This window comes from Capricornis sumatraensis, chromosome X (genome assembly GCF_032405125.1).
Source record: "Capricornis sumatraensis isolate serow.1 chromosome X, serow.2, whole genome shotgun sequence".
Taxonomy (NCBI): domain Eukaryota; kingdom Metazoa; phylum Chordata; class Mammalia; order Artiodactyla; family Bovidae; genus Capricornis; species Capricornis sumatraensis.
This window is the reverse complement of record NC_091092.1, coordinates 12,713,978-12,736,128: the sequence shown is the minus strand read 5'-3', so window position 1 is coordinate 12,736,128 and position 22,151 is coordinate 12,713,978. Positions and strand designations below refer to the sequence as shown.

Sequence of the window (22,151 nt, the reverse complement as noted above, 5' to 3'; positions counted from 1 at the left end):
ATGAAAATGGAAAAGGCCAATGAAACTTTTAGGGAAAGAATTTTGACCATAAAGATCCCTAAAATCACTGAGAAAGCACGAATAGAAATAACCACTTAGGAAAGTGACGAGTTGCAACATGTTAAGAAAAAAGGACACGATTTTCCGTCGAACAAATGACACAACCGACACATATTGAAGCAAAGTTAATGAGGTTTTTAATGTTTTCTTTGGGGTAGAAATGTTTTAAAGATTAAATGTAGGGCCTAAGGGGAGAACCCTTAAGTCTGGTTTGCGATGGTCAGTTTGCGACAGTCCTGAGGCAGTTCATCTGGAGAGGTGGTATCTGATGACCGACTTGGTGCCCTCGGACGTGGCATACTTGCCGAGCTCCCCAGGCAACAGAAGACGCACAGCGGTCTCGATGTCTTCGGTCATGATGGTGCAGCGCTTGTTGCTGTGGGCCAGGCGCCCGGCCTCTTCGGCAATCCGCTCGAACATATCTTTCACAAACGAATCCAGGACGTTCACGGACTCACGGGAAAGACTCAGGCCTGTATGTACTTGCTTCAGCACCCTAGGGAAATAGGTAGCAAAGCTGGAGAAATTGCCCTGACGGCAGCGGCGGCGTCGGCAACGGCAATGGCGGCCCTTAGCTGTCTTCTGCTTTGCCTTTTTTGGTTCCGCATCATACGGCTCTGGTTTGGAGGTCTCTGCTTTCGCCATCTCCGGTTCAGAGGGCTCAGTTTCGGAGGTGCTGGTTTCTATGGTGATCACGTCTTCCTCATGGCTGTCAGAGGATGGTTCCCACACGGCAGTGCCACCATTCTCCATAGCGCAGCCCAGAAGAACAGTGAGGCCGTTGAAGGCCGTTGGCCGAATTTATAGGCCCGGCTTTCCCTGACGTCACAGACACTGTCCATATTTGATTGGATGCAAGGCAGGGAGGCCTGTTACTATGGCAGCTCATGTCACGTGACACCGGACGTCCCACCTCCCCACTCCTGCCCTGCCCCTCCCCCATGTTTAACCCCCAGTCAGCCCAACTCCCCTGGTGGCTCTGATGGTAAAGTGTCTGTCTACAATGTGGGATACCTGGGTTGAATCCCTGGGTCGGGAAGATCTCATGGAGAAGGAAATGGCAACCCACTCCAGTACCGTTGCCTAGAAAATCCCATGGACAGAGGAGCCTGGTGTCCATGGGGTCGCAAAGAGTCGGACATGACTGAGCGACTTCACTTTCACTTTCAGCCAAACTCAGTGAAAGCCACCTAAGTTGGAAAATGAAATCATCAGTTAAAGCTTCCTGAGAGAGTATGACAGTCCTCCACAGCTCCAGCTCTTTCAGGCATCAGAGTGACTCAGGTCACTTGGTGGACATTTTACTCCAACACAGAATCTTCTCCTGGCTGACCTACAGTGGCATGAGCAGAATGTCCTGGCTTCCCCAGCAGAGTGCTCCTGAAAAGCATAGGAATGAAATGAACAGCTATTATCTCCAGAATTTATCAAAACCAGTGATCAGTATGAAGAGAATGACAGAATCCCATTCTCCAAATACAGAACACAAACAGAAATAGGAATACTTACACATACACACTAAAAATATGTAACATTTTGCAAATTATACATTCTTGTCTTAAACCTTATTTAGGTCCCCGAAATACCACACATACTGGAATTGATTAATGATTTATAGTGGTTATTTCTCAAAAAATGATCATTCTTATTGCTGAAAAGCCACTAGGGTGAGTTAAAACACATAAAAAGAGAGAGAAATAAAACACCTAGAAATAAACATACCGAAAAAGAAAGTGAAGAGGAACTAAAAAGCCTCTTGATGAAAGTGAAAGAGGAGAGTGAAAAAGTTGGCTTAAAGCTCAACATTCAGAAAATGAAGATCATGGCATCCGATCCCATCACTTCATGGGAAACAGATGGGGAAACAGTGGAAACAGTGTCAGACTTTATTTTGGGGGGCCCCAAAATCACTGCAGATGGTGACTGCAGCCATGAAATTAAAAGATGCTTACTCCTTGGAAGGAAAGTTAGGACCAACCTAGATAGCATATTCCACAGCAGAGACATTACTTTGCCAACTAAGGTCTGTCTAGTTAAGGCTATCGTTTTTCCAGTAGTCATGTATGGATGTTAGAAGTGGACTGTGAAGAAGGCTTAGCGCTGAAGAATTGATGCGTTTGAACTGTGGTGTTGGAGAAGACTCTTGAGAGTCCCTTGGACTGCAAGGAGATCCAACCAGTCCATTCTAAAGGAGATCAGCCCTGGGATTTCTTTGGAAGGAATGATGCTAAAGCTGAAACTCCAGTACTTTGGCCCCCTCATGAGAAGAGTTGACTCGTTGGAAGAGACTCTGATGTTGGGAGGGATTGGGGGCAGGAGGAGAAGGGGACAACAGAGGATGAGATGGCTGGATGGCATCACTGACTCGATGGACATGAGTCTGAGTGAACTCTGGGAGTTGGTGATGGACAGGGAGCCCTGGCATGCTGCCATTCATGGGGTTGCAAAGAGTCGGACACGACTGAGCGACTGAACTGAGAACTTGTGTACAAAATGCTAGTGATTAGGTCAATTAAACACATTCATTTATTGTCTCCTCCTTGTGGAGGCTCTAAGTCCAAATCAAAATTTCATCTGCGTTGGATCTTTTGCAAGGTGTGAATGCATAAGGGGCCTCCATTCCTGGCCACTTTCCTTGGCTTGAAAATAGCTGAAATCTCCCTATACCTCCCCACATTTTCTTCCCTATATGTATGTATCTATGTCTGATTTTCCCTTTTCCAGTTCAGTTCAGTTCATTTCAGTTGCTCAGTCATGTCCGACTCTTTGGGACCCCATGAAACGCAGCACTAGAGGCCTCCCTGTCCATCATCAACTCCTGGAGTCCATCCAAACACATGTGCATTGTGTCGGTGATGCCATCCAACCATCTCATCCTCTGTCGTCCTTTTCTCCTCCCACCCTTAATCTTTCCCAACACCAGGGTCTTTTCCAATGAGTCAGCTCTCCGCATCAGGTGGCCAAAGTATTGGAGTTTCAGCTTCAACATCAGTCCCTCCAATGAACACCCAGGACTGATCTCCTTTAGGATGGACTGGTTGGGTCTCCTTGCAGTCCAAGGGACTCTCAAGGGTCTTCTCCAACACCACAGTTCAAAAGCATCAATTCTTCGGTGCTCAGCTTTCTTTATACTCCAACTCTCACATCCATACATGACCACTGGAAAAACCATAGCTTTGACTAGACGGACCTTAGTTGGCAAAGTAATGTCTCTGCTTTGGAATATGCTATCTAGGTTGGTCATAACTTTCCTTCCAAGGAGCAAGCGTCTTTTAATTTCATGGCTGCAGTCACCATCTGCAGTGATTTTGGAGCCCAGAAAAGTAAAGTCAGCCACTCTTTCCACTGTTTCCCCATCTATTTCCCATTAAGTGATGGGACTGGATGCCATGTTCTTAGTTTCCTGAATGTTGAGCTTTAAGCCAACATTTTCTCTCTCCTCTTTCACTTTCATCAAGAGACTTTCCCTTTTTATATGGATATAGCTCATTTGGATTAAGACCTATTCTAATGAACATATTTTAACTTGATTACTTGGTAAATACTCTATCTCCACATATCATCACATATGAGTATGAGTGTTTATGGCACAGATACATTAAGTTTAGAGGCACAAAATCAACCCATAAGAGATTCATATTTTGAACTAATTGTGGGCATATCTCCTTCCTCTTCCATCTTATTAAAAGAACACTGGTCACCACTTATGAGAAACAAGGTGGGCCCACCACAGTCATTTTCACAATTCTGTGAATGTTCAGTAATGCCATTTTAGTATTTTATTTCTTCTTCCTTCTGTGAGGGAGAAGATCATCTGTCATTCGCAATTGGTACAAAGTTTTCTTTACACCTACGTTTGTAATTATTTCCTACTGTGTAGGATATAAGAGCCTGAAAAGTACACCACTCTCAGCCAAACACTGAGATAAAATCCTGATAATTCACAAAATCAAACTTTTCCTGAGCCCTTCAGGAAAGGGACATGGCTCTACAGGACAGAAAAAAAAAAAACAAAAGATTTTCTTTAAACTGGCAGAACCTCATGAGATAAAGAAAAAGAATCGAGGTCCTCATTTCACGCCAGTCAGAATGACTGCTATCCAAAAGTCTACAAGCAATAAATGCTGGAGAGGGTGTGGAGAAAAGGGAGCCCTCTTACACTGTTGGTGGGAATGCAAACTAGTACAGCCACTATGGAGAACAGTGTGGAGGTTCCTTAAAACCTGGAAACAGAATTGCCATATGACCAGCAATCCCACTGCTGGGCATACACACCAAGGAAGCCAGAATTGAAAGAGACACGTGTACCCCAGTGTTCATCGCAGCACTGTTTACAATAGCCAGGACATGGAAACAACCTAGAGGTCCACTGGCAGATGAATGGATAAGAAAGCTGTAGTACATATACACAGTTACTCACCCATTGCAAAGAATGCATTTGACTCAGTTCTAATGAGGTGGATGAAACTGGACCCTTTTATACAGAGTGAAGTAAGTCAGAATGAAGAATACCAGTACAGTATACTAACGCATATACATGGGATTTAGAAAGATGGTAACGATGACCCTACATGTGAGACAGCAAAAGAGACACAGATGTATAGAACAGTCTTTTGGACTCTGTGGGAGAAGGCGAGGGTGGGATGATCTGAGAGACTAGCATTGAATCATGTATAGTATCATATGTGAAACAGATCACCAGCCCAGGTTCGATGCATGAGACAGGGTGCTCAGGGCTGGTGCACTGCGATGACCCAGAGGGATGGGACGGGGAGGGAAGTGGGAGGGGGGTTCAGGATGGGGAACACATGTACACCCATGGCTGATTCATGTCAATGTATGAAAAAAACCACTACAATATTGTCAAGTAATGAGCCTCCAATTAAATAAATAAACTTTTTTAAGTAAAATAAATATATTAATTTTAAAAAACCATAACGAATTTATAAGGACTGAAATGAAACAGTAACTTCTCTCTTCAAATAGAGGGGGAAAACGGAAACTTTTATAACGTGAATAAAATTATTCACTATTGAAATAGTTGAGGAATTTACATGAGTGGTGTGACTTTATTTTCCCTTAAGTGCTCACCAATGTTCTCTGTATTATTATTATTATGATATGAGTATGTACACACCATTACTTATTATCAAGCATCCATTTTAGAATGCAGAGAAGTGTCTTATATACTATTAATTATGAAGCAATGTTATATAAGTTGTACAAGGGACCATGAAAAACAGAGGGAGCTACAAAAATCTTACACTTACTAGCACATCAGCAGAAACAGTCATAGATATATAAGAAACCATAAATAATCGCTCCCTTAATGCACTAAGTTCTGACATAATTTTTAATGCATCCATTGATAAATGACTTGTGATTATCAAAAATTCAATATTTTCCAAATTGCACAAAGATTTGGATAACCTCATTCATCAAAAACTTCTATATAAGTAAGACTTTCCCTCAATATTCTACATGTATATGCTTGAAGAATTAAAAATTGCGACTATACCACCTAGTAAATGTCATATCAGCATTTATCTGTGAAAAAAAATTGGTTTCAATGCAATGGAAAATTCAACAGCTATGCCCACCTACACTCAAAATTCTTGTCTTCTATGGGTTGAATTCCTTTCCCTAATACATCTGTTCAGTTCAGTTCAGTCGCTCAGTCATGTCCAACTCTTTGCGACCCCAAGAATCACAGCACGCCAGGCCTCCCTGTCCATCACCCACTCCCAGAGTTCACTCAGACTCGCATCCATCAAGTCAGTGATGCCATCAAGCCTTCTCATCCTCTATCGTCCCCTTCTCCTCCTGCTCCTAATCGCTCCCAGCATCAGAGTCTTTTCCAATGAGTCAACTCTTCTCATGAGGGGGCCAAAGTACTGGAGTTTCAGCTTTAGCATCATTCCCTCCAAAGAAATCCCAGGGCTGATCTCCTTCAGAATGGACTCTTTGGATCTCCTTGCAGCCCAAGGGACTCTCAAGAGTTTTCTCCAACACCACAGTTCAAAAGCATCAATTCTTCGGCGCTCAGCTTTCTTCACAGTCCAACTCTCACATCCATACATGACCACTGGAAAAACCATAGCCTGACTAGACGGACGTTTGTTGCCAAAGTAATGTCTCTGCTTTTGAATATGCTATCTAGTTTGGTCATAACTTTTCTTCCAAGGGGTAAGTGTCTTTTAATTTCATGGCTGCAGTCACCATCTGTAGTAATCTTGGAGCCCAGAAAAATTAGGTCTGGCACTGTTTCCACTGTTTCCCTATGTATTTCCCATGAAGTGATGGGACTTGAAGCCATGATCCTCGTTTTCTGAATGTTGAGCTTTAAGCTAATTTTTTTCACTCTGCACTTTCACTTTCATCAAGAGGCTTTTGAGTTCCTCTTCACTTTCTGCCATAAGGGTGGTGTCATCTGCATATCTGAGGTTATTGATATTTCTCCTGGGGAAATTAAATAAATACTCTTGTTTAGGCTTCAGAGACAGCACAATAGGCCTCTGACTTTGCTTCTGACCAACCTGGACACTGCCCTGACTACTGCTGTGGCTGTCAGCCACATCTACTGTGAGTGTGGAAGAGAAACACAATTGATAGATAGGAAGTGGATCTTGCAGTTTGTTAAGTGCCTGGATGAGGTCTGGCCAACCATTCCAGGATTTAGCAACTTTCCAAGATTTGCAGAACAAAGCAAACAGCATTGGAAAAAATTAACATCGTACCACAGCTGCAGTTTTGCTTACAGATTGAAGATGATAATCAGTTTGTGGCCTGGGATTATAAGCAGGGAACCCGGAACTGCAGTCTTTGAAGTCTCACCCACGGAGTGGACGGGCTGCCTGGGACCTTTTCCCAATTGGGGCTCCAGATGTGCTGTGTCATGTGACTTCCCAGAGCTGTTTAAGTCTGAATGCTGTTCGAAATCCAGATTGGTGATGTATCCTCTGCTCTATTTCTCTTCTTTTTTTAATGTTAGTAGATTGCAAGTAAGTTAGATAATTCTCTAATAACACTTGTATTGTTTATTTGTATATAATGAGTAGCTCATTTTGTTAACAAATCCTTTGAACCTGCGATGAAAGTGAAAACTTTTGACGAAACGACTGTGGTAAAGGAACTCCTAAGAAATGTTTGTCACTTCTGGTAGGCCGAGGAGATGTATTTTCTTAGTGCATTTCTTAGGTTTCTTGACCTCCATTTAATTCTTTGATTCTTTTTATGAAGTATTTTGTAGTATTTCTTTCATCTATCTTCTAGATCATATATTCTCTCTCCATTTCTGTCTCAGGTGTTTAAAATTTCTTTACCCTTCTGTTATGATGTTCAGTACTAGAAAGCTTATTTGTCTTCTGATAATTAGTTATTTATTACTCATGTCTTATGCATCTTATCATCTATTTAAATATGTTAGGTATATTTCTTGTACTTCGTATCTGATTATTAGTCTTTGCAGGTTTCCATCTTGGTTTATAGTTTATGCTGATGCTGTCATTTTGGAGGGGGAAGCAGTATTTGCTCGGAGAGGGGGCATTAATTGTAGGAATACTTGTAGAAGCCTCAATTAGGGTTAAGCTCCTCTAGATGCAATTAGATTTGCATTTGCCATACGTTTGCAAACAGAAATTACTTGGGCCATGCTGACAGTATTAATTAGAATACCAAAGCTATATCGGGGCATTCTTTTGGTTACAAATGGTTTATCAGCATTTTATTCCCCACCCATAGCTAAAGACAAAAATTAGAATTTTCTTTGGTCCTTTCTTAGTTATGAGAAAGAAAGTCCAGTTTTGCACTATGGGTATAGTCAATTAATCAGTTAGAATTATGTGTGTGTGTCAGCTGTCTATTGATTTGAGCCACTTTTCAAGCACATCTGAGTATTTAAAATACTCTTTAGCATAACTTTGTATATTACAATTTATAATGGGAACATTTAAAAATTTTCTAACACAATTTCCGAATGTGAAATATAAATATCTGCTAAAAATATGAACCATCCTAAGACCACTCAGTGATAATCACCTGATACCTAAGCTACATTGCAAAGTTCCAGGCAACCTTCACACACATATCTGGTGCTGAAAGGGGCCTCTTTTCTTGTGGGGTGGTCTAGCAGGACAGACTAACCCTTTCCATGGTAGCTCTATGTCCTCAAACAGCAAGGCAGAAGGACATTCCTTCTTAAACCTTAGGCTGGTAAATGGCCTAATACAATTTCCACCAGTTTTATTTATTCATTGCTCAAAGTAATCAAAAGCTTCATCAGCTCAAGAGGAGGGGGAAACAGACAAGACTTCTTATTGGAAGGAGTACTCAGGGACAAGCAATATTCCTGAATCTAATAGCCATGGAAATTAAAGTCAAGCTTCTTGCAATATTTTTGTGTGCCATACACAGGGTAAGGCTATAGAAATAAGTGTTCACTGTAATATGATGATTTCCTTGGATTGGCTTACTCTTTACTTACTACTAGGAGAGGGACACCTACTCTTTAGTGGAATCTGATACTGCATGCCACAGCTTTCACACCAAAGTGGACTGAAATTTCTAACCATTATAGACATCGTAACCATTTATATAGACAAAGAAACACGCAGATAGACAGCGAGGAGAATGTAAGTACAGATTTCTTGGTGAAAGGAACACAGACAGACCTGGCCTGAATAACTAACTTTTCTGATTTAGGAATACAGAGTTTTCTCATATACCTCATGGCCTTCTTCTTTTTGGGTCCTCTAATATCTGACATTTATTTGTAATTCGCCTCCTCGATTGTGGAACGTGCATAGCCACAGAGTCATAAATGGGGCAGTTTTGAGGAAAAAAATTAGGGAGAGGGAAAAGCATAAAAAACTGTCCTTGTATGATGTTGGAGTTTGGTTAAGGGAAACACTTTATTATATGTTTTTCACTTGAATTATTTTCCAGAGGATTATATGAGATCATTGGAGGTTATGCTTTTATATCGAGATATTTCCTATGAAGCAGGCTCATCAAGAGAAGCATGGTTTCTGTAATCCTCTGATAGAATCACTCAAAGGCAAAACCATGCATAATACTGGATCAGACACTGAAGTGAGATTCAGGAAATCATCTGGATCCTGGTGTCAGTTCTAATTCAGTAGCTATGTGGCTCTGGGTAATGCTCTTCACCTACCAGAGTATGGTAAAGGACTCGCGTTTTCAGACAGTTATATTACACGGATATATTACATAAGCCAGTCCATTGACTTCCACAAGCACAGTAACCTTGCATGTTACTCCTACTTAAAATAAATTTCGCTCAGGTGCATGACAAAATACCTGCTCAAGCATCAGCCCTACCATGCTCTATGACTTCTGCTTATCTTCACTTCTCAAAGATCGATGAATTTCACAATGCCTCTGTATAGAGGAATACTGCAGTTATTTCTGCAATATTTTGAACTGAACGAATTTCAGCTCTCGTTTATGTTTTACAATAAATTCTATCATACAGATGATGTTGAAAAAACATTTGAACTATTTCCCTGGGGTTGAGACTTATAGTTTGTTATTTAAGCAGTAAAGCCCTTGTGCTAATTTGTGTTTGCAGCAGCCAACACCACTAGGTCGTGATTATTCTTTAGGTGCCTGTTTTCTTCAATCACCCTGTGAAGTGAACAGTTACATATGCTCATTTCCCCTCTTGGTCTTCAGCAGTGAACCTCATTTCTCTGCCTCCTTCCTAGGTGGCAAGTGTCAGTCACCCATGCACTTCTGTCTTCATGGACTACATGATGCGGTTGTACAACTGGTTTCCTAACGCCTGTATTTGATTATTGGATTCACTAAATGTGAAGCACACCTAGACCAGTAAAAATATGCTAGTGGGTTAGGTTTGCTGACAGGAATTCTCACATAATAACAATCTATAAGAACTGACTGGAAAAACATTTGTATGTCATAGGGGTAAACCCTGGGATGTTGAAAGCAGCAACAATGAGCACAATAGAAATGAAGTTATCTGTGAAATAATGTCTTTTTCCTATGGGTCCATAGTTCTCTTTTCAAAAATGCAATGGCTCTGAAATGAGCTTTTCATTTCCAAAATTATATTCAGCTTGTCTACAATCATCTCAAGGTCCCACCTAGAGATATTTTCTTGCCATTGCTTGGGTGGAAGAATTTCCTGCTCTCCTTTGGAATCATATTCTTTTCTAAAAGTTCTCTCATGAGATTTCTCTAATTTTCCACCCAATGCTAAATACTATTCTTGATAATTGGACTCACATTTCCTAAATATTTAGTGCAGTGACCAAAGAGAGCCCTGGAGGTATAACAGCCCATCACAATTCTTCTATATTGGACCAAAATATACAGACCTTCATTGCCCATTCTTGAAAAGGCACTGTCCACTTCATACCTGTACTACTCAGCGAGGATCTCTCTAGTATCTTGCCACAGGACCTAAATTCTTTCTCCATATCTCATGAGGTTCTGCCACTTTAAAGAACGCCGTTTGTTTTTTCTGTCATGTAGAGCCGTGTCCTTTTCCTGAAGGGCTCAGGAAATGTATGCTTTCGTGGATTATCAGAATTTTGTGTCAATGTTTGGCTGCTGCTGCTGCTAAGTCACTTCAGTCGTGTCCGACTCTGTGCGACCCCATAGACGGCAGCCCACCAGGCTCCCCCGTCCCTGGGATTCTCCAGGCAAGAATCCTGGAGTGGGTTGCCATTTCCTTCTCCAGTGCATGAAAGTGAAAAGTGAAAGTGAAGCCGCTCAGTCGTGTCCAACTCTTCGCGACCCCATGGACTGCAGCCTACCAGGCTCCCCCATCCATGAGATTTCCCAGGCAAGAGTACTGGAGTGGGTTGTCATTGCCTCCTCCTCTTATATCCTACCCAATACGAAATAATTACAACTGCAGGTGTGAAGAACACTTTGTAACAATTGAAAATGACCCACTATCTTCTCGCTCACAGAGAGAAAAAGAAATAAAATACTAAAATGGAATTACTAAACATTCACGGAATTGTGAAAACGACTGTGGTGGGGCCACCTTGTTTCTCATAAGTGGTCACCAGTGTGCTCTCTTTTTATTTATTTATTTTACTTTACAATACTGTATTGGTTTTGCCATACATCAACATGATGGAAGAGGCAGGAAATGTTCCCATGTTTAGTTCAAAATACGTATCTCCTATGGGTTGAATTTGTGCCTCTAAAATTAATGGATCTATGCCATAAACACTCATATTCGTATGTGATCATATTTGGAGATGAGCATTTACCAAGCAAACAAGTTCAAATATGTTCATTAGAGTAAGTCTTAATTTAAATGAGTCATATCCATATAATAAGGGAAAATCAGACATAGACACATACACAGAGGAAAGAAAATGTGGACAGGTATACGGGGATTTCAGTTATCTGCAGGCCAAGGAGAGGCCTCACACCTTGCATAAGATCAATTCAGATGAAACCTTGATTTGGACTTAGAACCTCCACAAGTATGAGACAAGTGAATGTTGTTTAAGTGACCTAATCACTAGCATTTTGTACAGGAGCTCTAGAATACTTGAGAAAGTGTTGAAAGTGTTCCTCGCTCAGTCGTGTTTGACTCTTTCTGACTCCATGGATTGTAACCTAGCAGGTTCCTCTGTCCATGGAATTTTCCAGTCAAGAATACTGGAGTGGGTTTCCATTTCCTACTCCAGGGAATCTTCTGGACCCAGGGATTAAACCTAGGTCTCCTGCATTGCGGTGGATTCTTTACTACCAAGCCATTTCCTAACTCTGATAATATATATAAATGACCTTGATTAGTTTTATAAGACCAACTATAGATAATTGTGCTTGTTACCCTACTGTCAGAGTAGATAAATAATCAAACCTGTCACCTGCTGTCACCAGACCTGAACACCCCAGGAAGACAGTTATTGGTTCAGTCAGGAAAACCTCACTGTAGAGTGGTTCAGTGACTGTGCCTACCAGGTTGAGTCCCTCCTTGGCTGACATGGAGTCAACATGAACTTTTTTAGCTTCTCTGACTGAATGAATGCTCTCACCATCCCTATGGTGTTAAGTTGCAAATCATGAAGGTTTTCCACTTCAAAAACAATAGAATGAGGGTTGAAAAAGAATGACATTAGATTAGCTGAACACGTTAGGGTAGAAACTTGTGATTCTAGGAAGTGTGAAATGGGTTTTGTTTTGTTTTTTTTCCTGAATTTTCTGTTGCACTTAACTTCTATGCTGTGTCGGAGTCCTCTTTTTATGTGAATCCATAAACAACGGTAATGTTGAGAAGGTTTCTGAATGGAGTATGCCTATCCTATCAACACCATCATTCGTGAGTTGAGACCGGCAATTGTTATTTAAGCCGTGAAGCCATTTCCCTTATTTTGCCTTCACAGTGATCCACAACATTGCAAGGTGATTGCTCACTAGGTGCTCTTATTTCCTCAATCATCAACTGAAGTGAATAATCACCAGTGTTACTCCTCCTTCCAATCTTCAACATCAAACTCTGCTTTTCCCATCTGCATCCTAGATTTCCTGTGTGTCAGAGACTTTTGAGGTCCCAGTTATCCCCTCAAAACCCAACTGTGGTTATTTTCAGTGGGTTTTTTTTAATATAACTGATGTGTTCATTTAATGTCTGAATTTACAAATGTGAAAGAAACACAGCTCATTAAAATATCTAATGGAATCTTAAAATGACTTCCTACACAACATATGTATTATATTTAGGTCTTCAGTCCATTTTGAGTTTATTTTTGTATATGCTGCTAGAGAATGTTCTAATTTTACTTTATTGCATGTAGCTATCCAATTATCCAAGCACCACTTATTGAAGAGACTGTCTTCTCTCCATTTGTACATTCTTGCCTTTTTAAACTGTAGATTAATTGATCATGGACTGCAAGGATATGCAACCAGTCAATCCTAAAGGAAATCAGTCCTGAATATTCATTGGAAGGACTGATGCTGAAGCTGAAACTCCAATATTGTGTCAAATGATGTGAAGGACTGACTCCTTGGAAAAGACTCTGATGCTGGGAAAGATTGAAGGCGGGAAAGAAAGGAATGACAGAGGATGACATGGTTGGATGGCATCACCGACTTGATGGACATGAGTTTGAGTAAGCTCTGAGAGTTGGTGATGGACAGGGAAGCCTGGTGTGCTGTAGTTCATGGGGTCGAAAAGGGTCACACATGACTGGGAGACTGAACTGAACTGAATTGACCATAAGCCCATAGGTTTATTTCTGAGCTCTCCTGTTCTATGGATCCATGTGTCTGTTTTTGTGCCAGTACTACACTGATTGGATTACTGTAGTTTTCTGTTATAGACCAAAATCAGAGAACCCGATTCCTCCAGTTCTGGTCTTCTTCTTGAAGACTGTTTTCGCGATTCAGGGTCTTTCATCTTTCCATACAAAATTTAAAATTGTTTTTTTTAGTTCTGTGGAAAATGCCCTGGTATTTTCATAGGAATTGCATTGAATATGTGGATTGGCTTTGATAGCATGGTTTTTTAAAGAATATCAATTCTTCGAATCCATAAACAAAGTAGACCTTTCCCTCTGTTTATATTATCTTCAATGTCTTTGATCAGGGTCTTATTCTTTCTAAGTACAGGTCTTTCACCACCACCTAGGTACATTTATTCCTAGGTGTTTTATTTCTCTCTTTTTATTCTTTTTCTCTCACTCTGGTGGCTTTCTAGCAATAAGAGTGATCATGTTTTTGAGCAATAATCACTATAAATCATTAATCAATTCCACATTGTCTGGTATTTGGGGGACCTAAATAATGTTTAAGAAAACAGTTTAAAATTTGCAAAATGTTAAATATTTTTAGTATGTATTCCTATTTCTGTTTGTGTTCTGTATTTGGCAAATGGGATTTTGCCATTCTCTTCATAGTGATCATTGTCTTTGATAAGTTTTGGAGATAATAGCTGGTCAACTAATTCCTATGCTTTTCAGGAGCACTGTGCTGAGGATGTCAGGAAATTTCTGCTCCTGGCACTGTAGGTCAATCGGAAGGAAAAGATTCTGTGTTGGAGTAAAATGTCCACCAAGTGACCTGAGTCATTCTGATGTCTGAAAGAGCTTGAGTTATGGAGATCAGTCAGACTCTTTCAGGAAGCTCTAACTGATTGTTACATTTTTCAACTTAGATGACTTTGGTGACATCTTTGAAACTTCTCTTGCATCAACAATAGACATAAATCAGCTGAGGTGAATAGATGACTGGCTGTCTCCTTCATGGGGCGGAGTGCAAAGATTTTCCTGGTGGAAGTCACGGAAAGTTTAAAGATACCACTGAGTTTGACTGTCTGTGTGGTTAAACGTGGGGGAGGGGCAGTGGGAGTTGGGCGTGGAGCGTCCAGTGTCACGTGACATGGGCTGCCATAGTAACAGGCCTCCTGCCTTGCATTTTATCCAATCAGATATGGACAGTGTTTGTGACTTCAGGGAGGGCAGGGCTTATAAACTCCGCCAACTGCCTTCAATTCCCGCATGTCCTTTCTTCTGAGTAGTGGGGACTGGTGGCTCTGACATGGCTCAGCCATCCTCTGACAACTCTGAGGAAGACCTGGGCACCAACGAAGCCGGAACCTCCAAAATAAAGCCCTCTGAAACGGAGTCCTCTGAAACAGAGACCTCAGAAACGGAGCCCTCTGAGACAGAGACCTCGGAAACCGAGCCCTCCGAACCAGAGCCCTACGATGCTGAGCCAAAGAAGGCGAAACAGAAGACAGCTAAGGGCCGCCGCCGCCGCCGTCGCCGCCATCTGGACAACTTTCCAAGCTTCGCCACATATTTCCCCAGGGTGCTGAGGCAAGTGCACACCGGCCTGAGTCTCTCTCACGAGGCCATGAACCTCATGGATTCGTTCGTGAAGGATATGTTTGAGCAGATCGCCGAAGAGGCCGGGAGCCTGGCCCGCTCCAACAAGCACTGCACCATCACGAGTGGGGAGATCCAGACAGCCGTGAGTCTTCTCTTGCCTGGGGAGATCGGCAAGCACGCAGTGTCCGAGGCCACCAAGTCGGTCATCAGATACAACACCCGCAGATGAACTGCCTCATGACCACTGCAACATCGCAAACCAAAGACTCTTACCAGAACCAGTTGAAGGGAAAAGACCTGTAGTGATAAAGAGCCACGTCCATCCACTCTGGCTTCTTTACGTGTCCCCTACTTTCCATCTTTAAAACGTTTCCATCCCAAGGAAAACATTAAAAACCTCATCAAGTGTGCTTCAAATACGGTCGGTTGTGTCATTTGTTTGATGGAAAAATCGTGTACTTTCTTTCTTAACGTATTGCAACTCGTCACTTTCCTAAATGGTTATTTCTGTTCGTGGTTTATCAGTCAGCGATTTTAAGGATCTTTATGGTCAAAATTCTTTCCCTAGAAGTTTCATTGGCCTTTTTCATTTTCACTCTCCCACCTATATTTAGGTATCGTCCAGGGATTTTTATATGGGATATGCTGCTGCTGCTACTGCTGCTAAATCGCTTCAGTCGTTTCGAACTCTGTGCGACCCCAGAGACAGCAGCCCACCAGGCTCCCCCGTCCCTGGGATTCTCCAGGCAAGAACACTGGAGTAGGTTGCCATTTCCTTCTCCAGTGGATGAAAGTGAAAGTGAAGTCGCTCAGTCGTGTCCGACTCCTAGCGACCCCGTGGACTGCAACCCACCAGGCTCCTCTGTCCATGGGATTTGCAACCGATAAAGAGCAGTGTGTGCTTCCCGGGTGGCTCAGCGGCAAAGAATCCGCCTACAATGCAGGAGTTGCTGGAATGGCAGGTTTGATCCCTGGGTCAGAAAGATCCCCTGGAAGAGGGCATGGAAACCCACTCCAATAGTCTTACCTGGAAAATTCCATGGACAGAGGAGCCTGGTGGGCTACAATCCATAGAGTCTGAAAGAGTCAGAAACGACTCAAACCACCTAGATGCCGGCATCCATTTCTTGGGGCTTCGCAGTTGGAATCAGTGGTCAGAAACTTGCCTGCAATGCAGGAGACACAGGAGCCCCGGGTTTGATCCCTAGGTGGAGAAGGTTCCCTGGACGAGGGCATGGAAACCCACTCCAGTATTCTTGCATGGATAAGCCCCATGGACAGAGGACCCTAGTGGGCTACAGTCCATGGGATCACAAAGAGTCTGACATGACTCAAGAGGCTTTAGCACACACAGATGCATCCATTTCTTGTTGTGGGACATGTCCCTAGCTCTTTGCATCAGTAAAAGAAGAGGAGGATCAGCAATTAAGAGAAATAAGATGCCTCCTTCTTCTACCTCAAGTATTTGACTGCTAATGCTTAAGAGAATATTTACTGAATTTAATGTCCATTGTGTTGTATGCCTTTCTATGAAAATCAGACTGCAGATTAATGGGGAAGGAACTGTGGTACTGTGCCAGTTCACTAAGACACTGCTATCATGCTTTGTGTATTTTGTGTTTGTAAATACAGAAATGCAATAGGATCACTGTTGAAAGATGTTACAGATGCAGCAAAATTGCTCTAGAGAGTGAAGACTGGGAGTGTAAGGGAGGACAACACATAAGAAATCTAGAGAGGAAAAAAAGAAAATTGGAATTTTGTATATCAGTTTCTTCACTCTATCTATTGTATAGCACACATAAACTGCTTCTGAAGCACTCCATAGTACACTTTGGGAGAATGAGAATAAACTGGGAAATGAAATTGCTGGGAAAATAATTCAGAACTTACCGAACTCTGTCATGACTGACCTAGAGGAAATACTACAGCTGTAGTCAGGAGGTTGGAATTTTGTAGATCCTCCTAGCTTTTCTCTCATTGTTTTGCTGAGAATCAAATCCTTCACAGATTTTTACATCCAATAACAGTGGTACTGATAAATTCTTCTCAACGTTAAATTTTTTTATGGATATATTCATGAGTTGCAATATTATATTTGTTCAGGTTTACAACATAGTGCTTCAGTTGTTTTATATATTATACTCTGTTTACATTTATTATTAGATAATTGGTATATTTCTCTGTGCTGTACAGCATATCCTTGTTGCTTAAAGTTCAGAATGAATAGTTTAAAATATAATGAAATATTAAGTTCTAATGAAAAGCTTTGTAAATTAAACAGGACTGAAATCGCAGAGTGCTTTCTCTCTCTCCAAGGATGCAGTAATCCTGAAATCAATCTTTTAAAAAAGAAATAGGAGAATAGAATTATGGACAGAGGGAAAGGGGAGGAGAGAGTGAGATGCAAAGAAAGAGTAACATGGAAATTTACATTACCATATGTAAAATAGATGGCCAATTTGAATTTGCTGGATGGCTCAGGAAACTCAAACCGGGGCTCTGGGTCAACCTAGAGGGGTGGGATGAGGAGGGAGTTCCAAAAGGGAGGGGATATATGTATACCCTAGGCTGAGTCATGTTGAGGTTTGACAGAAAACAGCAAAATTCTGTAAAGCAATAATCCTTCAATAAAAAATTAATTAATTTAAAAAAACATATCTCAAAACAAACAAAAATAAAAGGAATAGGAAAATCACCAACTAGTTTGAAATTCAGCAATATACTTTTAGAAATAAAAATGTCAATGCACCAAGAAGAAAACACAATGCACATTAAATTCAGTAAATACTATCATAAGCAATAGCAGTCAAATACTGGAGGTAGAAGAAGACGTCATCTCATTTCTCTTAACTGCTGAACATCCTCCTCCTTACTTTGATGCAAGGAGCTAGAGGCATCTCCCTCAACAAGAAATGGGTGCATGCATGTGTGCTAAGTCTCTTCAGTTGTGTCCCACTCTTCGTGGCCCTATGAACTGTGGCCCACCAGGCTCCTCTGTCCCTGGGAATTATCCAGGAAAGAATACTGGAGTGGGTTTCCATGCCCTCCTCCAGGGAACCTTCTCCACCTAGGGACAGAACCTGGGTCTCCTGTGTCTCCTGCATTGCAGGCAGGTTCTTTACTACCGCCACCACCTGGGAAGACCCAAGAAATGGATGTGTGCATGCTAAGCCACTTCAGTCGTGTCTGACTCTTTGAGACCCAATGGATTGTAACCCACTAGGCTCCTCTGTCCATGGGACCTTCCAGCAAGAATACTGGAGTGGGTTGCCATGCCTTTCTCCAGGGCATCTTCCCAGTCCAGGGATTGAATCCACGGCTCTTCGTTTCCCACATAAGAAGGCAGGTTCTTTACCACTAGCACCTCCTGGGAAGCCCCAAGAAATGGATGCCTGTACTTCAATCGCCATGGTTAAAAGCAGGTGCTTGAATGGAAAAACATCAGGGAAACTATCACCCCATGTTCCCTCTCCATCTCTAGGCTGAGTGTCACAGGAAGGGTGTTATTTGTTCATCTCTCCTCACTCCACCATACGTTTGGCCAATTGCTTTGGCTCATGGGCTACCAGTCCCTCATTGGCTGCTACTGTGGAGACTGTGGCTACATTCTCTGTCACTGGACTCTCCCATCATCCCTGCAAGTCTGCAATTCAGTCAGGATTTTTGTTTTCTTTTTTTTAAAGCAAAATGTTCTAGGTTGCAAACAAAAAATGAGATCAGAAAAATCTGGATAAGGTAATTTCAAAAGATACGGCGCTTGATTCCAGAAATTTAGAATTTTCTTATTTTACACTATGTTTGAGTCATATTTTACACATGGAAGTGAATTGGGATTGAAGGAATAGAATGTGATTTTTATATCTGTTACTGCTGGTGCAGTGGTCAAGAATCTGACTGCCAATGCAGGAGACGAAAGAGACACAGCTTCTATCCCTTGGTCAGAAAGATCCCCTGGAGTAGGAAATGACAACCCAATTCAGTGTTCTTGCTTAGAAAATTTCAAAGAGATAGGAGCCCAGCGGGCTCCTGTCCATGGGGTCAGAAAGAGTTGGACATGACTGAGTGACTGAGCACACAAACACACACACACACACATGCACACACACACACACACACACACACACACACACACACTGCTCTTTGTGAACCTGTGTGCTACCTTGCTTCAGTGGTGTTCGACCCTTTGCAGACCCTATGAACTGTAGCCCACCAGGCTCCTCTCTCCATGGGATTCTCCAGGAAAGAATACTGGTGAGGGTTGCCATGCCCTCCTCCCGGGGATCTTTATGACCCAGGGATGGACCCTGCCTCTCCTGCGACTCCTGCATTGCAGGCGGATTCGTTACTGCTGAGCCACCCAGGAAGACCACACTGGTTTTTATCGGTTGCTATACTCATATAAAAATCTCTGGATGATACCTAAGTATCGATGGGAGAATGAAAATGGAAAAGGCCAATGAAACTTTTAGGGAAAGAATTTTGACCATAAAGATCCCTAAAATCACTGAGAAAGCACGAATAGAAATAACCACTTAGGAAAGCGACGAGTTGCAACATGTTAAGAAAAAAGGACACGATTTTCCGTCGAACAAATGACACAACCGACACATATTGAAGCAAAGTTAATGAGGTTTTTAATGTTTTCTTTGGGGTAGAAATGTTTTAAAGATTAAATGTAGGGCCTAAGGGGAGAACCCTTAAGTCTGGTTTGCGATGGTCAGTTTGCGACAGTCCTGAGGCAGTTCATCTGGAGAGGTGGTATCTGATGACCGACTTGGTGCCCTCGGACGTGGCATACTTGCCGAGCTCCCCAGGCAACAGAAGACGCACAGCGGTCTCGATGTCTTCGGTCATGATGGTGCAGCGCTTGTTGCTGTGGGCCAGGCGCCCGGCCTCTTCGGCAATCCGCTCGAACATATCTTTCACAAACGAATCCAGGACGTTCACGGACTCACGGGAAAGACTCAGGCCTGTATGTACTTGCTTCAGCACCCTAGGGAAATAGGTAGCAAAGCTGGAGAAATTGCCCTGACGGCAGCGGCGGCGTCGGCAACGGCAACGGCGGCCCTTAGCTGTCTTCTGCTTTGCCTTTTTTGGTTCCGCATCATACGGCTCTGGTTTCAAGGTCTCTGCTTTTGCCATCTCCGGTTCAGAGGGCTCAGCTTCGGAGGTGCTGGTGTCTATGGTGATCACATCTTCCTCATGGCCGTCAGAGGATGGTTCCCACACGGCAGCGCCACCATTCTCCATAGCGCAGCCCAGAAGAACAGTGAGGCCGTTGAAGGCCGTTGGCCGAATTTATAGGCCCGGCTTTCCCTGACGTCACAGACACTGTCCATATCTGATTGGATGCAAGGCAGGGAGGCCTGTTACTATGGCAGCTCATGTCACGTGACACCGGATGCCCCGCCTCTCAACTCTTGCCCTGCCCCTCCCCCATGTTTAACCCCTAGTCAGCACAGCTCCCCCTGGTGGCTCTGATGGTAAAGTGTCTGTCTACAATGTGGGATACCTAGGTTGAATCCCCGGGTTGGGAAGATCCCATGGAGAAGGAAATGGCAACCCACTCCAGTACCATTGCCTAGAAAATCCAATGGACGGAGGAGCCTGGTGTCCATGGGGTCGCAAAGAGTCGGACATGACTGAGCGACTTCACTTTCACTTTCAGCCAAACTCAGTGAAAGCCACCTAAGTTGGAAAATGAAATCATCAGTTAAAGCTTCCTGAGAGAGTATGACAGTCCTCCACAGCTCCAGCTCTTTCAGGCATCAGAGTGACTCAGGTCACTTGGTGGACATTTTACTCCAACACAGAATCTTCTCCTGGCTGACCTACAGTGGCATGAGCAGAATGTCCTGGCTTCCCCAGCAGAGTGCTCCTGAAAAGCATAGGAATGAAATGAACAGCTATTATCTCCAGAATTTATCAAAACCAGTGATCAGTATGAGGAGAATGACAGAATCCCATTCTCCAAATACAGAACACAAACAGAAATAGGAATACTTACACATACACACTAAAAATATGTAACATTTTGCAAATTATACATTCTTGTCTTAAACCTTATTTAGGTCCCCCAAATACCACACATACTGGAATTGATTAATGATTTATAGTGGTTATTTCTCAGAAAATGATCACTTTTATTGCTGAAAAGCCACTAGGGTGAGTTAAAACACATAAAAAGAGAGAGAAATAAAACACCTAGAAATAAACATACCGAAAAAGAAAGTGAAGAGGAACTAAAAAGCCTCTTGAGGAAAGTGAAAGAGGAGAGTGAAAAAGTTGGCTTAAAGCTCAACATTCAGAAAATGAAGATCATGGCATCCGATCCCATCACTTCATGGGAAACAGATGGGGAAACAGTGGAAAGAGTGTCAGACTTTATTTTGGGGGGGGGCCCAAAATCACTGCAGATGGTGACTGCAGCCATGAAATTAAAAGATGCTTACTCCTTGGAAGGAAAATTATGACCAACCTAGATAGCATATTCCACAGCAGAGACATTACTTTGCCAACTAAGGTCTGTCTAGTTAAGGCTATGGTTTTTCCAGTAGTCATGTATGGATGTTAGAGGTGGACTGTGAAGAAGGCTTAGCACTGAAGAATTGATGCGTTTGAACTGTGGTGTTGGAGAAGACTCTTGAGAGTCCCTTGGACTGCAAGGAGATCCAACCAGTCCATTCTGAAGGAGATCAGCCCTGGGATTTCTTCGGAAGGAATGATGCTAAAGCTGAAACTCCAGTACTTTGGCCCCCTTATGAGAAGAGTTGACTCGTTGGAAGAGACTCTGATGTTGGGAGGGATTGGGGGCAGGAGGAGAAGGGGACAACAGAGGATGAGATGGCTGGATGGCATCATGGCTCTAAGGACATGAGTCTGAGTGAACTCCGGGAGTTGGTGATGGACAGGGAGCCCTGGCATGCTGCCATTCATGGGGTCGCAAAGAATCGGACACGACTGAGCGACTGAACTGAGAACTCGTGTACAAAATGCTAGCGATTAGGTCAATTAAACACATTCATTTATTGTCTCCTCCTTGTGGAGGCTCTAAGTCCAAATCAAAATTTCATCTGCGTTGGATCTTTTGCAAGGTGTGAATGCATAAGGGGCCTCCATTCCTGGCCACTTTCCTTGGCTTGAAAATAGCTGAAATCTCCCTATACCTCCCCACATTTTCTTCCCTATATGTATGTATCTATGTCTGATTTTCCCTTTTCCAGTTCAGTTCAGTTCATTTCAGTTGCT

The 22,151-nt window shown here is 42.6% G+C and overlaps 3 protein-coding genes across 3 annotated transcripts; 1 reads left to right on the top strand and 2 right to left on the bottom strand.

The window, feature by feature from the left end:
• Nucleotides 1-306: 306 nt before the first annotated feature.
• LOC138071096 (histone H2B-like) lies at nt 307-813 on the bottom strand. Its single transcript, XM_068962517.1, has one exon. It carries the CDS (start codon nt 811-813, stop codon nt 307-309), a length of 507 nt encoding a protein of 168 aa, XP_068818618.1.
• Nucleotides 814-14,607: 13,794 nt separating this feature from the next.
• Nucleotides 14,608-15,129, top strand: LOC138071095 (histone H2B 1/2-like). The gene has a single exon (XM_068962516.1). It carries the CDS (start codon nt 14,608-14,610, stop codon nt 15,127-15,129), a length of 522 nt encoding a protein of 173 aa, XP_068818617.1.
• Nucleotides 15,130-19,646: 4,517 nt separating this feature from the next.
• On the bottom strand, nt 19,647-20,153 carry LOC138071094 (histone H2B-like). Its single transcript, XM_068962514.1, has one exon. It carries the CDS (start codon nt 20,151-20,153, stop codon nt 19,647-19,649), a length of 507 nt encoding a protein of 168 aa, XP_068818615.1.
• Nucleotides 20,154-22,151: the final 1,998 nt, after the last annotated feature.

What these genes read in the sequence shown, in the direction of transcription:
- LOC138071095 (XM_068962516.1), top strand. Translation starts at nt 14,608, where the DNA reads ATGGCTCAGCCATCCTCTGACAACTCTGAGGAAGACCTGGGCACCAAC.
- LOC138071096 (XM_068962517.1), bottom strand. Translation starts at nt 813, where the DNA reads ATGGAGAATGGTGGCACTGCCGTGTGGGAACCATCCTCTGACAGCCAT.
- LOC138071094 (XM_068962514.1), bottom strand. Translation starts at nt 20,153, where the DNA reads ATGGAGAATGGTGGCGCTGCCGTGTGGGAACCATCCTCTGACGGCCAT.